Source organism: Bombus flavifrons, chromosome 10 (genome assembly GCF_040668555.2).
Source record: "Bombus flavifrons isolate JBK064 chromosome 10, iyBomFlav1_principal, whole genome shotgun sequence".
NCBI classification, from domain to species: Eukaryota; Metazoa; Arthropoda; class Insecta; order Hymenoptera; family Apidae; genus Bombus; species Bombus flavifrons.
In genome coordinates, this window is record NC_138451.1 from 8528779 (window position 1) to 8547689 (window position 18911).

Here is an 18911-nt window from a genome sequence, read left to right on the forward strand (position 1 = left end):
TGTTGATAAACGATACAATTTTGTAATTTAATCAACGTCGTTGATCGTTGCTAACAAATTTAATTACATTTTCTAATAAAATTTCGAGCCTTTCTTTTCTTTTTATCTACTTGTTTAAATTCGTTTAGTTATTCGGTTTATGTCATCGAATCTTGTTATAACCGGAAATATACAGTCTTATAAGACTTAAGGGTATCAGAATAACGACGCGGGACAATAACGTCGTTGACAGTGGAGTGTCTGTCCAGTACGGAAGTCGGTCCCTTTCCTAGCTTCATCGTGAGAGAGAATGTGATCGTTCATGACTTTGTTGAGAATCGCCTGCTGCCCGAAGATCTGGTAATCTTTGATGTGCAGGTAACGCATCAAAGAAAGAATGTGCCAACGCGTCTTTTAGTGTTATCCTCTGAGAAGGTTCATATTCTAACATTTTTTGGACGAGATCGAATAGTTGTCGATGTTCTTCATCGTCCGAAAGCATACAACGCTGCGTATACAAAATGAAAATACATTAACATTTAAAGGTAATTTTAAATTAGAAGATCTGTTCACCGCATACGCAGTATTTGTTATTTATAGGAAAATAAACACTTTTAGATAATTATGTAATTTAGTATAATATATTTAGAACAATGACTAATTACTTACGTGTAAAGGTTTGCAGTTGTCACGTACATATCTACCGGCTGAGCTTTTCTCGTCCCATTCTAATTTGCCATGATAGAAGTATTTAGTTTTAGTCTTACGGGCCATACGATGTGGAATCGTGCCAAGTATACGTTCCATCATCGCTAAGTGTTCGCGGTTGTCGTGTGTTTGGAATAAGGTAATACCCAGGTACAATTCGAAGAGGATGCAGCCAATCGACCATACGTCACAAGGCTGAGACCATCCTAATTCTATACAAAACGGGTAACGAATCAATAATAAGAATTTCGTAATCTGAACAGCTGATTTTACGAAGGTTACTCACCTAAAATTACTTCGGGCGCTCTATAATGTCTTGTACTAACGATCGTACTATGGTGTTCATGGTCGAATGTAGCACTACCGAAATCGATGAGTCTAATATCTGTCCGTTTTACGCGCCTAATGTCTCTCCGCTTAAAAAGTAGAAACTTCTTTTACACACTTTAGAACACTATACTTGATCCTACATTTATTTTTTAGTTAATTGATATAATGCAAGCGTCACTTAGAATCATGCAGCATTAAATACTTTACTGTCAATTTATTTACAGTTCGATTAATAATATGTGAGAATTAAAAACAAATATCTCTAGCATATAAATAGATCTGAAATAAATTAAGTAAAGAAAGTTGGATGCTTTTCAATTTAATGCACTTTAATACATGCATACCTTTTACTGACACGAATGTATAGAACGTGTTAAGTAAAAATAAATGAAGTACAATTATTAATTCCATTTCGACATTCAATTGCGCTATTTTATAAATAGAATATTCATAAGTATAGAGCTACACCATTCCAAGTGACACAATAAATTGTCCCATGATAATATAGAAAAATCTCATCGTGTCTCACCTTTTTGCTACTATATATGGTCTCATAATCGGAGTCTACGAACAATATATTTTCCGGCTTCAGATCGGTGTGCGTAAGTTTGTTATCGTGTAAGAATTTGACGGCGTAGCAAAGTTGATACCCAATATGCCTGACATGTTCTAATGGATAAGGCTGGTAACTATTATCCCTCTGTAGATACTAAACAGTTAGGAATATGGAATCGATACGTTATTTAATAAATGTGCCATACATACCAAGAAATCAAAGACGCTAAGCCCAAGCATTTCGAAAGCGATGCACATGTGTCCGTGATAATTGAACCAATCGAGCATTTTCACACACAAGCTGAAAATAACAATAAAATGTTAGATGAACACAAGAAACAAATTCACTATTTGTAAAAATATACATAGGCAGGAAGAATGGTGCTAGCAAGTAGAAGGCGATTCTTTTACGTAAATATAAACTGATTGTTCTGCTTTATCTTTTGAAATTATTTCACGCATATCGAAAGATTATTTGTACATAATTAGATCAAACGTAATTTACTTCACACGCTGATTTCAGCAATTTAGTCAAATTTTTCTTAATTTCTTATCCATATTCCATTGAATATTAAATTTAATTATAATATTTTGGTTTTATTTATTGAACATTGCTGCTATTAATAACATTAGGAGATTGTGGTATGCTGCTTCATCTCTACTATATTATAGCATAGTGCAAAACGTAAACATTATATTTACATTACCTTCTGCTACCAAAGTTTTAAATATAATTTGTACAAATTTTAACAATTCCTAAACCAAATAATACTTCATATTCTTAAGTTACAATTAAGTAAACTTAAGCAAAATTTCCTCAGACAAAAAAGAGAAAAATTGGGTCTTTGTAGGCGGAAATTTCGCCGCAGAATTTTCAGCTTATTTTTACACGAAGAATCACCCTCTTCTACTCGCCGCGGTCCAGTCCCCACCAGGTCGAAAAACCACGCAAATACTAACTGTTGGCCTTCCGGATCCTTGGTCGCAATTTTCTCTAAGGCATTTATTTCGAGCTTCGCGGCTTCTCTATACTTCTCTACGTTCTTGATGATCTTCAGCGCCATCACGTGATCCCTGCAAACGTCATTGTACTTTTATTAGACGACACTGTCCACCGGACCGCCAATAATCCACATGGTCGGTAACATCATCGTATATACATAACGAAACACAAAAGCGCGCACGTCCAAAACGCGACAAAGGAGAGAAGAAAGAAAGGAAAGAAGAATGTGAAAAATGGTTCAAAGAAATTCTCCCTTGATCGGCATCCCGACGAGCGATTTCGTGACAATTCGTTCGCCCGTCGAGGCCCGTAGAACAAAGTGCAAGGCCATCCTATTATTGCGACTACTTGCGCGTCATTTTGTGACACTGCGGCACAGCTATTTCTGACTCTGCTATGACTCGAGTCGCGCCACGCACCTTTGCGATTTTCTTTGGTGCATGTTGTTCTGAGTGGACAGAAAGTCAGGATCAACAAAAAGAGTATCCCAGAAAGAAAAATCAGGAGCAACTTGGAGGAAATCAGAGTAGGATAGGATAAGTACAGGATAATCTATAAATTACTTTACTATCAAAACAGAATAGATTCTTCTATGTGTGTCTTAAATGTTTTAAAAAAATTGTGTTTCACATAATGGGGATTCATTACGGAAGCATTCACTAGAGAGCAACAAAAGTAATTAAATACCATTTTTTAAATTAACGCTGTATCGCCTAATGTTTATGTCGTGAATATGCCCATAAAGTTAGTAACACACAGAGTTTGTTGTTGTCTCCAGCAACAAGAGTTTGTCAGCGATTTGTAACAAGTCAGAGAACCATGTTCGATGTGTATTAAGGAAAATATTGAATACATATGTTAAGCAAAGTATTTGGAAAGAGCCAAGAACATGCATTTGAAGACTGTCTTGCCAATTTGGAATCTTACAGGCTTTGTTGCAAGTTACCAGTGATAATAAATTGTCTTGCACGGTAACAAGTTTGGTAACAAGATAAACGCGTGCATGCAAATTTTATAAATTATAATTGATATGAAATTGTCGAAATTATTACGGATTTCCTCTATCACGTATGGTAAAACTCAGTCGAATGATGTGGTTTCTCGTAGTAAATCACTGACAGGCTCCTTTAGCTGGATCTGCCGGACCAAATGATATATTCCTAGTTGTACAAGCAAATCCCTTGCGTAAAAATAGAAAATGTATATTCTCTACTTTAAGACAACAGCATTGAACTTCAGAAACAAAATTTGATTATTCCCTTATGTTGCTCCACAAATACTTCCATTATAAATTCCCAAAACCTGAAACAAAATTTTTAACACATATAGCATAGAGGAATTTATTCGACATCTTAACAGTAAGTCAACTCACAGGCCATTCTGTATATAAAAAGGAGACTAAAGAAAAATAGAAAAACGCAGACCCGAGGTAGGTTACCTATGTAGTAGTTACGTTAGCTGCCACTTACATTTGCAAGTCCTTAACCTTGACAACTTTTCCAAAAGTACCCTCTCCTAGGGTGGCCAGTACTTTATCTGCAATGTAAAAAGGTAGATAAGCGTCCGAATACATCAAAGACCTCGCGTCCATGGAAGGATCGTCCGTGTTGCTCTATAAAGGTCCTGCCCTCGACTCTAAAACCTAAATTTATCATCGATGGACTATCTCGAACAACATTTAACATATTCTTTGTCTCATCGATGATAGATCTCTCGTACATCATATATATATATATCAAACAATTTCTAAGAAAATTCTAACGAAGATAAGAGAAGAGCAACAGAGACGCACTTCCTGTTGGACGTTCGGCTGACGTGTGTTCTGTACGCCATACGTTGTGAACGGATGTATGATTTAAGTGAAAAAAACGGTATCGTTAGAACTTTATGTTTTATCGATCGGAACTGCTGCTCTCCTAAAGGCCGAGGTACCCTAATCGTAAAAAATTGGCAGCCTGAGGACATAACATTGACTATCACATCCGGATGCACGTGTAAAACCCGACATCAACTATTCTCTGTCACTGTTCCAGCCTTGAATAGGCTGGATGCATTGGAAACGTTGTGTGAAAAGCCATCGGAATAATGAGAGCGAATGTCCAATGTCCTCGTGCGCCTGTTCAAAGACAGGGGAACACGTCATCCCGAAGAAAACGTATCGACGAGATAGCGCAAGCGTGATCTCTCTTTGTCTCTCCTCCTTCCTTCGCCTCTCTGTCTCTCTCTGGCTCTAACATTTCATCTTCAATGACAGGAATGAAAGCTCGATACAAGAAGAGGAAGTTACATTGCAAATAACATTCCGAGAAAGTTGCTGTATTTGTACTTTCAGAGACATATATGCGGATAGTGGATTCTGAAAATTCTCTGGTATACTTGAAACAAATGGTATACTTTAATGAGAAATCCAGCATATTTAGAAGTATTTGGAAGTAGTAGTACATGATAGTGGGAAAGATATTTAAGTAGTGGTTATAGAGAAATTAGTCACACAGTAACGTTTTAAAGTGTTTTGAACATGTTTGAGGTAGTTTGGATATGTTTGAGGTAGCAAGTGTTGATATATTGGATATACTCGTCGAATACGATGTGCAGGGTGGAGGAAAACGAATATTTGTAACAGGAAGAAAATCGCTACGACGAACACGTGTTGCCAAACCTTCCAACCATCTAAAGTCATTTGCGGAACCCCTTATACCATAAACCCATTAACAAACATTAATTGAAAAAGATGATTAAAAGGGACAGAAATCGATATAAAAGGAGAATCAACCCTTTTCGATTAAGACAGACAGAGAATTTGTAAGGAAATATCCGGTCTTCTCTCGATTATCAGACAAAGCAATCACGAAGAAGAATCAAGGATTTGTCAAACTAAAACAAATAGAACAACGTCGAGGAACAATTTCCGAAATGGATCAACCTGAAACAAGCATACACAACGAAATACACAGAGGCAAGTTGGAAATATTCTACAACACAGAAGTTTGAGAACAAGAGAAGAAGAAAGGGGAAGCAGAGGCGAGAAGAGGCAAAGAGAGACCATGGGCAGATACCGTGGGTAACCGATCCGATCGATCGATCGACCAATCGATCTGAGGCTTGCTTAAATCTACTACAATGAGTGTATTCACGTATTCACGAACATCTATTTGCCAGGATGTCGCCGGATTGGTAAACAAGGTGGCCGTCTTCGTCGTCCTCGACGGAGGGCGGTCGTGGGCTCTACATATGGGCCGGTGGAATCGGTATCAGCGGCGCGTGCCAACAGAGGACCCAATCAGTGGTGTGGAGTGCACCGTTTGGTTGGTCCGGATCACATTGGTCGGTCCGACGATCAGTCCCAGTGTGTTCGGTTTCATGACGAAGAGCCCCGACAGAGAACCAATTTCCCCAGCGGTCGTAACGTTGATCGACGATTCACCAGTTGATTGGACCAGAGAAGACGTAGTCGTTGTGGTTCGCACGTTGATAGGTTGCGTGTGGTCAATGGCCGCCACACGTAAGTCGGCAAAGTTGTCGGTCATCGTTGACGTTGCAGGGTAGAGCGTGAGATCCCATTGTGGCCGAGAAGAAGAGACGTTGGAGTGTCCACATCCAAGAGCCGTCGCATCAACCGATCGCCACCACACACCGTCATCCACCACCACCACCACGAGGGCGGAGACCCGTGTAACACGCGGTAGAGGACGTGTGTAAGCACGGACGAACGTACGAGTGTGTCGGTGGGGAGGAAGTAGGGGGATACATCATCGTCATCGGTCATCATCGAACCACCCGATCCGAGCGCCCAGTCGAGACCATAGTGACCAATCCGTGTGCCATATCCGTTTCCATTCCATTCCATTCCATTACAACGGAGATGGTAACCCAACAATCAGAGAGAAAGGGGAGAGGGCAAAATGGTTTGCCAAGTCAGAAAGTTGCGGTTACGAATTTTACCATCGGCACAAAGCGAACATATTTTGTCATTTCTTACTATTATTACTCTTTTAAAATTTACGAATATGATTATTATATTACGATCATTATGTCTCATTTGTTACCTTTTACTTTTTTTCTCTAAAGATATAGAAATATCTTTTCTATTGCTTTTTTTGCTTAGATCTCGTTTTTTTTCCTAAACTCTTATACTTGTGTTAAAGTTAGTTACTTTGTACATTGCATCGAAGGAGCTGTCTTACTTTAGCGTATGGAATATACAAAAATGGATATCTAAATAGACGTGTAAATATTGAAATAAAATATTACTTTCTCGTTTATATGCATTGAATTAGAGATTGAATTCATTTACAGGGAAAAAGATCGATGAATGAAAAAATATCGGACAGCTTCTCTCGAGTGCGCTCGTCACGTATTATTCTTTTCTCTAACATGCTCGGGGAGGTCGTCTTTTCTCTACTATATATTTTTTCTCAATATTTATGTTAATCTTCAATAATCTGTAGAAACTCGGTGTACTTACGTGAATGCGCCAAATGAACGCGCCACGACGCTCGATCCGTCGTTTCGATCGACCGTCGTGACGCGTTCGTACGGCGCGCCAGTGCGGATCGATCGATCGACACTTCGAGTCTACCTTATCGACGCGCGAATTCAAACTGACTCGATGAACTACTATACATGAACTGAAACGATTCTTTTTTTTTTCTTTTTTATTTTTGAAGAACGAGGGGACAAAACTGTGGTACTCTATCGATCCTTATCGATTAAATAGAAATGTTTTTCATCGCGAAAACACATTTTGAAAATACATAATATATGTGTAAAGGTTTAATTATTGAATTAATTAAGAACGCGTACGTATAGAAAAATGTTTTAGAGAAAATTTATCACATTAATGGTTTGAAGAGATGTTACAAATTACAGTTTGCTAATCTCGATAACAACTTGCTGAATACACTGCAGCTTCGATGGATCGTTGACACGGTGCCAACGCGCAATTATTTCGGATTAGTCGAACATCGAGCGTGAGATCGAGAATTTTTCAACGCGCCGACGCGGCATCGCAGTAAGTCAGTCGGCCAGAGGAAAAAAAATTCACTTACGTAACTATAACATATAGTTAACTTTCCTTGTTAAAACGGATTTATCATCCTGGTACGAATATTCAGTGATGCTTCGAAAGACATTAGCCGAGTATTACGATGATTTGAGATATTTCAAAGAGTTAGAATGCTCTAGAAGCGTTTCCCAATCCTCATTAAGTGGCGATCCTCTTTTATAACAGCCAAATAAAATAGATTAGTTAATAGTTAAGAATAGATCTATAAGAATAAAGATCTAGAAGAATATAATCTCTAATCTAACGTGATAGTTACATGGATAACATAATTAAGTCATATTTGCTTTCATTTATCAAAAGTCAGTATTAAAACTAACTTTGATAGTGTAATGTATGCAGCTATATTGGAATAGATAAGCGTTAGAAAACTTTGCGAAGAAATTTTCTATAAAAATAACTATGCCGAGCACTGGTGCTTGGAATCCACAGACTGGAAATCCAGACTCTAAATATACTGTACATATTTTCAATTAAATTAATTGTAAACTCTAATAATCTATTTTTATTGTTGCGAATTGTCGACAAGGATATTTAGATTGGAATCAGTAGAAAATAAACGAAACGCACTAAATCAGTATTGTTCGAGCCTTACTGTCGAATAAAGTTGACTCTCCCCACCCTGATGTGTCGTCTTCTGTTTCAAGAACGAGGTAAAAAAAGAAAAATTCTTTCTCCTACAAAGACGACGTGAGACGACAGAGGTGAACAAAATCCCAACCCAAGAGGCTTCAAAATGTTGCTTTAAATAACTAAAAGTATATACAGCTTACAGATTTTGCTTGCAGACCTGTAGCTGCATATAAAATGTCTGAATGCCTATAGGCAGTAAAACAATACTAACAATTTATGATACCGATCATGGCACGAGTCTCTTAAAATCTCAACCGATCAAACTACTCGATCGATCTTTATAATCTCGTTACGTCTGTTTTACCAATTGTACGAATTTTTAGATTCTCAATTACCTTCCGAAGCACCACATGACTATCAAATACCAAACCTAATTCTCTATTCCTAATAACGACAGTCTAGTAACTCACGAGTCTCGATAAGATAGCTCGAAAACGTGAGAAAAATTCAGGAATACGATTCTTGGATGATGAACCAACATTCGTATCATTGTATTAGGTCGTTTTATAAATCTCGTCGCTTTTTTGCTAAACTTTGACGTGAAATTGCAGAAAAGCACTATGAGCTCAATCGTCAACGTGTTCTACTACCTCGTTTCCTGTCACCTTTTTTGTCCAAATACGAACGTTTCTATTCTTAATTCATCGAACGTATCCTGATTCAGGATCCGAGCAAAGAAATTTTAGAATTTCCTGCTTGGAACTTTGGAAAAACCATCGTTAGCGTGTCTTTACATCTGGAGTTTTTAGAACGATCAAATTAAAATCTTTAATTTCCACTTTCGCTTCTTCTTTTTCTTTTTTTAATAACTCAGAAAGCATACAGTCTTAATTGGATTCTCGGTTGCTATTCTTTCACTATTTTATCAATCTTCATCAAATTCACGCCTATTAAGTACCAAGTGTCCATTCAGAAAACAGACGCGTCGCATGCTCTCAATTCGAGCTTTCGGTTGCCACACTTTCGTTGTTCTATCAATCTTCTTAAAATTTCCTAAACTAAACTAAATTCTCTTGATTTAAGCTCTCAGTTGCCGTTCTTTCGCCGTTCCATCTTCGATCAAAGATGCAAGTTCAAATGTACGCCTGTTAAATACCAAACACCGATGAATGAAGCAAACAATGAAAAAACCGTATGCTTCTTACGTAAAGAATAACGTTCGTTACGTTCGTTGAAGATCGATGAGAGGAGAAGCGTCAAGACTTATAAAACGACCCAATAACTATCTCTCGGATGGACGCCGTACAAACACAAGTATCGATTAGTAGATCATCGCGGCTCTGGAATCGCCAGCCAAGGGTTGGACTTGTTAACTCGAGCGGAGACGCATAAACAGCTGTGAGAGAGGAATGTGTGCGGCAGGAGGAGGTGGCACGCAACAACACAGCAGCAGCAACGGGGACTGATCAGAACAACGTTCATCCACGATCGACAGCCGTCAGAGAAACCCATAGAAACCCGCGGTTCGACAACTTACAATCGCGTGCTGGACCGTGTCCGCGTTGTTGTTAACGACACTCGCGGCCATTGCGCTCTTCGACGCGTCTTTTCGCTCGCTTTGACGAGTACTCTTCCTATACTTGCTGGCGATTATATCTGTGGTGCTAGGCCTCATCTTCACTTGACCTCCTGCAGCCAATTGACTGTAAGTCTCTTCCATGGCAGCGTACTTCTCGATCAAACTCTGTATCTCCTTTCTCTTCGCTACTCTCTCGGAGATCGCTGGATCACTTTCCTCGGAATCGATGATCGGAAGGACGCTGATATCGTTGACGTTTTCTCTAACTACGCTACTCGTTGGTGTCTTGTCAGGATCATCGTCCTTCTTCTCTTTCGACACCAAAGGCTCCACTTTCATCGGTCGAACTATACGAAGAGCAGCAGACGAAGATTCCAGTTGCTCGCTTTTACCGTTTCTATACGGCCTCACTTTTCTCGTACGCGTCTCCGCATGGCCAGATTTGTGTCTTCCGTATCTACGATATGCGTCTGAATTTTGTAAAGCGTGTTTGTCTACACGATGATAGCCTGGTGTTTTCTCGCGTTTAAACTCTTTCGCGGTGGGAGACCTCACGAAGGGATACGCTTTTTCCGAGAGCACCACGCTGGTTTGGCTCTTGATCACGGTTCGGGTCATCGAAGGTTCCAGGGTCTTCTCGTCGCGGACAAACGGGCTGTCTTCGCGACGATAATAAGCGTGATCTCGATCTCGTTCGCGAGTGCGTCTGTACTCGATGGACGGTCGATCCGTATGATCGTGATGCTTCTTTCTCGAATATTTGTCAAGGATTGTACAGTATTTGTCCTCTAAACGTGCTCTTGCGCTGTTCAATTGACTGACGATCGGCGATGGTCTTGTAACAGATGGTTTGTTGCCCACGTTGTCGTTCACCGTAGACATTCCTCGTACTCTGGTGGTTAATCGTTGTAGGAGATTCGAACACGAGTCGCTGAGGAGCTGAGTGACGCTCGTCGTGGTCGAAGAGCGCGCGTATCGACTTCGCCGACCCGTCGAACCTTGACGAGACGTCGACATGTTGTCGCGTGGCGCGAAGATGAACATCGAGACACAGTTTCCACGCCCACGCGGCTATCTGTTCTGATTAATCCTTATAAACCTTCGATTTCGATGGAAATCAAGTAGAAAATTCTCTATAGGCCGATTAATCGATCTACAGTTGCAAGGTTTCGATTTCTGTCAAAAGTAAGTTGAAAATCTTCGTCCAATTATCCGCTCGATTGGTTGATTCTTTCAAACCTTTTATCTTCATGAGAAATCTTAGTAAACCTAAAGAAAATAAGGTAGAAAATCTTCCAACAATTTGATCGATGGTTTAACGATACCTGTCAGAAGCAAATACAAAATTTCTCGCCTAAGTAACTAGTTGATACTTCCAAAACTTGGATTTCGATGAAAATCAAGTGGAAGATCTTCGTCCAACAATCTAATCGATAGATTTCGATAGAAACCAAATAGGAAACTCTCGATTCAATGATCCGGTGCTTGGCCACTGCTTCCAAATCTTCGATTTCAATAGAAACAAATAGCAAACTGTTCGTTCAACGATTTAGTGCTTGCAAGTGTTCGATTTCGATTCAAATCAACAAAAAGATGTTCATTTAACGATCTGATTAATCGATTGTTAATTCCAAAGTTTCGATTTCGACTAAAGCCACGTGGAGAATCTCCAGCCAACGATCCAATGTTTGATTGACGACCGAGTCTTTGATTTCGATAGCGATTCTTAGAAAAGTTGATCTAAGAAACTCTTCGTGCAACAATCCAATGGAATTCAACTTCCCCGACTACATTCCACACGGCAGCTTCCTTCGATAATTCTGTTTGTTTTCGCACTTTGAATCGCGCGATTCGATACGCGTCAGTTTCCCTCGCGTGCGTTTCCTCGAATATCCAACGCGAGACAGCTCTTCGGACCGCGGTTACAACAGGCTTCAAGGTCGTGCCGTTAGAGCTTGCGGAGTGTCCTCAGCGTGACACAAGCGACGTATCTTCACCCTGTATCGCACAACGGCTGCGAGAAACAACAGTCGACTCACAGATTCAACTGCAAAATCACACATACACACACGCGCGCCAATATACAGAAGACGATCGAGAGATTGAAGGATTATACAGATTACTCGGAAGATTAGAAAAGCGATCCAGCGACGATTGCCGGAGAATTTCGACGCGGACCTGGCCGCAGGTTCATCACTCGGCCGTAGGTGCGAGCATCGTGCAACAGGGACGCCGACGAAGGCACTAAAGAGAAGCACGACCACAACGGCGGTCACGGAGACGACGGCCGACGTCGACCGTTCACGAAGACGAGGAGGAGGATTCGGTGCGCCCCGCCAAATACTCTCGTCGCACTAAAAATACCGGGCAGCGGTGGTGAGCTACACTCTCCGACCATTCTACATCTATCTCTGCCTCTCTTCCTCCAAACTCTTCGTACCTCGTTCCTCTCTTCTACCGATATCTATTTCTCTCTCTCTCTCTCTCTGTCGTGTACGAAAACGAATAATCCGTGCTGCGATGAGGAACAGAAAGGAACCAGTAGGAAGGAAGAGACGAAGAGGAGAGAGTGGTAGAGTATTACGTAAATTTGTCCCTCGCTTATTCGGAATGGCGAAGTTCGGCACGCTCCTCAGGATCGGGTCTTGGCAACGTCACCGCTTCCTGGTGCACGACGAGGTCGGAAGAAGCTTACGGTGCATCATTGTCACTGATGGCGTTTAAAGTTCTGGTTATTATGGCGCGGTACGGTCGTCTTCTCGCCAACTGAATATGTCGTAGGAATCGAAATTGTATTGTACGTAGGTTGTTTCGAGTGCATGGATTTTCACTTTCAAGTGTTTTATCGGTTATTACAGTTCCTGGACTGTCGAATTAGGACCACGCGTAGAAACTTGATTTGGAGAATAATCGCGGCAACTCTCGCTCAAAAGTCTCAGGCTAATTATTACGTGTTTGCTTCAGACCGAGAAATATTAAATGATCACTAGAGGACGTAAAGAAACACCATCTAATGTGGCAATTTGTGTATGACAAGAGAACCGATTAATGGATTAATAGGTTCACTAGAAAGTACATTTATATCGTTTGAAGTTGACGATCTACATCAGATATCGAAGATTTGTGACTTTTCAGTGCGCAAGTGTATGTCATATATACTCGTATTATGTCAGATAAAGAGCAAATTGCCCCGAATTGTAAAAATTATTATTAAATACATACACAATCAATTATTTAATCCATTTCACTTATTATTCCATTTTGCCATTAAAAATGCCATTAAAGATATCTCTAAGCCTAATTAAATCCTCTGTACTTATTTTTTACTGTTACGTTATCAGATTCGGGAACAAAGATTGCCCACAATTTGGGCAAGAAAAATGTTTATCAAGACAGTAAAGATAATATAAAGATCCTATATAACGAAGCATACACAAAAACGTATAATCCTCAAATGGAGACAAATTAATATATAAATGCTTTAATTTGATTTCCTATTAAAATTCCGCCGCGCCTCTCTACTTTACTAAGAAGGTAAAAACTATCGTAAGTTTCGAGTGATCCTAATTCGATGACCATGGACTGTACACGACGATGTGCTGTATGAATAGGGGGGCGTTTTCGCACACGCGTGCCTGATGTTTCTTAGTCTCTCGTTCGTTTTCTGTCTCTCCGCTGCGCACCTTGACACATATAGAAATTACGAAATCGGAGGAGGAGCGCGGTTCGAACGGGAGCAACGGAGCTTTCGTGGCATTAAATTCCGATCTACGCCGGTGACGGATATACGTATTGCGCGTAATTAGAGCGCGCTCCATCGGTTTTTGCGAGATCGTTGCACCATCGAAAAGATTCTGACGTTGGAGTGCAAGAGGTGACGAGAATCGATGCTGTATAGTACGACGGCTTGACTATTGGTGTTCATTATCGGTGTTCATTAGTAGTCGTAGAATTTCTAGTTTGGCTTTTGGTTCGTTAGAACGCTGCCAATCGATTTTTGCGAGATCGTTACACCATCGAGAAGATTTTGATGTTGGAGCCCAAGAAGCGAACTATCGATGCTGCATGGTATGGCTTGACTATCGATGTTTATTATTATCGTTACGTTCATTGGTATTCGTAGAACTTCCAAGTTAATTTTGGTTAATTAGAACACGGTCCATCAGTTTCTGCGAGATCGTTGCACGCAGGCATAAGCTAAATTTCAATGATGCTATAAAACGTGTCATTGGCCTCCCACGTTGTCAAAACATCGTGTGGATATGTTTCTACTTGGGGGTAAACATACTCGTTAAGAAACTCGAACCACTAATGAACAATGCGAGTATTCAGAGAATCGTAAAACTATCAACGTGATAATTGGCAAAATAGATAAGCAATACAAATTTTACCATCACCTTGAAGAATATCATCTATTGAGAAGTTCGAACGACGGAAAGCAATTGATGGTCGTGAAAACCCAATGGACTATCGATAGTATAATATACTTATCGGTATGTCAAACAACATTGACACAATTTCTTCTATATCTCCTAACGAAAACAAGTTGATATATAGCGTATAAAATACTTGTGCTTCTACAACAATAATAATTTACTCGTCTAGCAATGAATTTATTTATTTCTGGTCTTGTAATTTTGTTTACGATAAATGAATAAATATTAAAAATAGAACACAGTGATTTGTAGAAGATGAATGAACGTGTCTTTGCTGATAGAATATCACGATAAAATTGCTTCTTAAGGGCTAACACGCGATAAAAAAAATTCACATTTGCATTTTATCGAACCTTGTGGGTCTGTCTTTTTTTTTGCTTGAAAAGTACTTTATCTTCAGGTTGTTTGATTCACAAATTATGAGTCAGACAGGGAAGGTTGTTCTAATCTGACAGAAAAAATATTGGCATATTCAAGCAGTGATATCTAAATCTGGTGAATACATCCACACGTCGTATATTATTCCTAATACTACTAATCGTAACTTGTATATCATTGAAAATATCTTTCTGATCATAGATGATTCTCGTAATATAATGACCAGATGCCGGACACCGTCATATGAAACAGTTCACCAATTGCTCATCGGCCAGATACTTCTTCCATAAGCAAACAAAAATCGGGTATACTGTATCTCAAAAATCGTCATACGATATCAAAGAACAACTTTATGGAAAGTATTTGATCAACTGATTATTAATAGATACTACTACTACTTCCGATTTTTGATATATAATTGTGCACTCTCTGTATTTTAATATACACCAATTCATTGTTATCGATTATTAATCAAAAGCCTCCTGCGTCGATAAATCAAGAAACAAACATAACATTTTTCAAATTCTTGTTAAAATGTGAATTGCGCGTTAATCAAAAGCTTCTTTCATAGTCGAAGTACACTATTCGTCAAAAAATCGCCGAATTCTAAATTCTAAACATCGGACCAGCGAAGTACGTTGGTCAGTGGAAGAGTTCGCGAACTATTAATAAAGTCTGGGCCTTTTGTCTTCAAGGTCGCCGATTCGATGATATCGATGTCGCGGGGTTCCTACAAAATAGTGGTATAAATACGCGTCGCGTTAGAAAATAACGGCGCAGTTCACGCTCGATTCTCGCCCACGAGTTCGCGTTTCACGCGGAACTTTCCTGGCATCAACGGAAACCGTTTCTGCCTGCGTGCATCATCGGCCGTTTCCGGGAGAGAGGAAAATAAAAAAACGATGATTTAGAGCCAACGTGGTGGAATTAGCGCGAAAATATCGCGTAAACGTTGGTTTAACGACAAAGAAGCGCAACGTTTATGACAGCATTCAATACACGAACAATATGTCTCTGTCTCGTACAGTGACTGTTGTTTAATAAATTTTCACATCCAATTTTAAAAACATCTATCCGCCACAGAATCACTGCTAGCAAATATATATTTAGTCAGTGAAATATTTTGAACAAATTCCACATCCATAGACACAACTGTGTTACAACGAAGAAGAGGCTTAGAAACGATTCTGTAACGTACATTCTGAGAATGAGAATATTTTTTTGACAAGATTTCTCCTTCTCTTTGAGCTTCCATGGCCGAATCTCAAGCTTCGATGTTTATCTGCTTGATAACAGGGTTGATAAGGAACTTGTTTTTCCATTGAGAAATATATTTGATTTCGCGTGATTAAAAATTGATATTGAATAAGTATAGCGTACAGTTATTTTGTACTATTTGTTCGACACAATCGATTATGCGTCCTTTGTGTCCTGTGGAGTTGTATATCGAATTAACGTGACGTTCATGTCCCTATACTACTTGTCTGACAGAGCCACTGATGCACAGCGACCTATACTACTTATTCGATACAAACGATGACGCACTGTATGCGTCCTATGAAACTTAGTGATCACAGGACATAATGTTTATGGCCCTATACTACTTGTCTGATACAGCCACTGACGTACAACGTGCGACCTATATACTTGTTCGACACGAACGATGACACACTCTATGCGTTCCATAAAACTTGTATAATCGTAAGACGCACTGTTTACGATTCTATATTATTTGTCCGACACGACTACTGACGCACAGCTTGCGACCTATGCTTCTTAAACGATACAAACAGTGCATAGTTATTAATCGTGCCAATGAGAGAAAATAAATTTGAACAACAAATGGATACAAGTCAAGCTCCGAAGTGAACGAATTATTGCGACATAAAACCTCTTTCTATACATGTACTCTAAACAGAATTCCAATCTAAAAATTGGTAATTTATATCTTAAATACTATTAGTAACCTTTGTGACAGGCATACGATGTAAATTACAATTACAAATACCCTGAAATTAAGCAAACCTGTAACCAAAATTATCATATAACGATCACTTGTGAACGAAAAAGAGTTATCCAATGAATTTGGGATCAAATCCCTAAAGCAACTAGGAAGTGGAAAGAACAAAGGCCGCGAAGAAAGAAGATGAACCGACCATACCACTGCGATCTCCAACTGTATTTCTCCGCTCGACGTTCGCACGCGTGTTTATCGTGGTCGTGCGTACGAGCCTGCCAAATATAACCAAGAAGCGTGAAACGCGTGCGCCACGATCGCCTCGTAAGAGCAGAGGCGAGCTAGAAAGCTCGCGGCGGGCTAGTCGTCAGCCGGCTCGTTTAAATGTTAACGCGAGTGGCTGGTTAACTAGCGCTTTACTCGCTTGCTCTCTGGCTGTTTCATTGGCCCGTTCCATGTCACCGTTGCTGCTGTCGCGCTATGGCAGAGGGCCAACCGAAACAAGTACACGCGTAGGCGAATCGCGTGTTAGGCTAAGTTCTGGCTTAGGTAAGTTTTATCCCTGATATTTGTCAACGACGTTCCACCCTTCCCTTTCACAGACGTAAAATAAGATCCTATGTCTTTGTGTTGGTGTAACAGTTATGCTGCGCAACTATGGAGGAAGAAAGTGTTTTGTCAACCCCCATCAAACAGATATAGGGTCTATTCGAATCCTGCCATTTATTTCAATATTCGATTGAAATTAGATATCTTATTCTAGTTAAAAGATAAAATTCTAATGTGTATTTTTGTTTCCATAAGATTTAAAGAACGAGATTCTACTGGGGGTCCGTTTGCACCTGGCCTTCTAACAGGTTAAAGAATCAATCTATGGTAGAGACAACGTATATTACTTTCTTAACAGAATATTATACTTTATTGCGCTTTTATACTGCATTAAGACACAAAATGTCGATATTCTATTGAAAGGTAGAAAAAAGCTCATAGTTTCTCCATAGTTGGACAGTGTATGTACCTACCGAGATATCCGTCTGAATGATTTTGCTTTACACATCATTTTACGTAAGTGAGAAAACAAATTCACATGCATAGGACCGATAGAAAATATATCCAACAAATATCTCACCATGGTCAAAATGATTCGACTAGCGAAAATCTTAGATACAACCCTATTAAACATCTCTGCATCATTATCGACCGTCGGTAATTCGAAAAATTCACTAAAATTCAAAAAAAAAAAAAAACCAATGAAGATTCGAAAAATGTCTATTCTTTCGTTGGCTACCTCTGAAATCGATGTGTCGTTCGACTCTGGTGTCACGTCGAGCTTGGTGTCCAGTTCCCTGGTGGGTTCCACGTTATTTCCCCGTTGCACCCAAGGCTCCCATCCCTGCCTGGGCCACCACGACACCTGGTTCCCAGGCATCAACATGTTCACCTCTTGGCTAGCCATCGTCGACGACGACGAGGACGAAGCCGAGGGTGGTCCACCGTCAGCCAAGCCACCGCCGCCGCCACGCACGCACCAGCCTCCAGAATGATCCAGGGTGAACAATACTGTCTGTTCCGTTCCTTTCTGTTCCCGTAGCAAATCGTACAATTTTCGTATCGTAGGATTACAAGGCTTTCGGGTCGCTCTCACAGTCGCATCTTGCCAAGAACAACGCGTATTTCTAAATCCAGGTTGTGATCGATTCTGGGTCAGCTCGCTGAGATCTCTCGAGTTACCTTAATCGACGATGTGTAAATATGTACCTCTAGATTCTATCTCTCTGTTTCTTCTAAATTCTAGATCTGTTGGTTTTCTACAGTCTCTGATAATGCACACTTTATGTACCACTTGTATGAACGAAATATTTCTCTTCATTCAGATCTGGATGATCGACGTCCGGATCATTACCGGGGTCTTGGCTTCTTTCCTCTTGTTTGGACGATCGGCTTCGACCGCCACAGAGTGATTCGTGGTGGAATTTTCTTGGAACCGACACGAAGGAGGAGCAAGAATGGTTTTGTCTTACGCGGGTGCCTCAGCTTCCGGCGAACCGGCTTTCCTGCCGGCGCGTTTCCCGACGACGATGCGGAGGACGACGGTGTTGCGCTGGCCATCTGGCGCAAACTCGCACTAAAACCGCGGCGAAACCGCGTGACGAGTCCCCCTCGAAAATAGTCGCCGGTCGAAAATAGCCGACGCTGGCTAAGAAAGAAGAATCATCGGCATTTGCTCCGGGTACACGCGTCGCCGCGCTAGTTGCATCGCGGCCTTCTCCAGAGGCTGATTCCCCATGTGTGCATCGCGTACCGATCTTCCTCTATCTTCTTTTCAGTCTTTTTCTTCCTCTAAATCGTTT

The 18911-nt window shown here is 40.3% G+C and overlaps 1 protein-coding gene and 1 long non-coding RNA gene across 3 annotated transcripts; one reads left to right on the top strand and one right to left on the bottom strand.

Annotated features, from left to right (window-relative positions):
- Window positions 1-90: 90 nt before the first annotated feature.
- On the bottom strand, window positions 91-12788 carry Doa (CDC like kinase darkener of apricot). Of its 2 annotated transcripts, none has more exons than XM_069121749.1 (9): window positions 9748-12788; window positions 5722-5800; window positions 4045-4111; window positions 2533-2646; window positions 1783-1873; window positions 1547-1726; window positions 974-1103; window positions 649-899; window positions 91-487 (listed from the first exon to the last, which is right to left on the bottom strand). In XM_069121749.1, exons 1-9 carry the CDS (start codon window positions 10831-10833, stop codon window positions 275-277), a joined length of 2211 nt encoding a protein of 736 aa, XP_068977850.1. In that variant the 5' UTR covers window positions 10834-12788; the 3' UTR covers window positions 91-274. The 2 variants fall into 2 exon arrangements, with proteins under 2 accessions (XP_068977850.1, XP_068977851.1); XM_069121750.1 differs by having other exon boundaries at window positions 1547-1717; window positions 9748-12755.
- A 778-nt stretch (window positions 12789-13566) lies between these two features.
- On the top strand, window positions 13567-14943 carry LOC138184092 (uncharacterized). The gene is made up of 3 exons (XR_011174248.1): window positions 13567-13857; window positions 14626-14720; window positions 14805-14943. It is a non-coding gene; the product is annotated as an uncharacterized LOC138184092 (long non-coding RNA).
- The last annotated feature ends 3968 nt before the right edge of the window (window positions 14944-18911 follow it).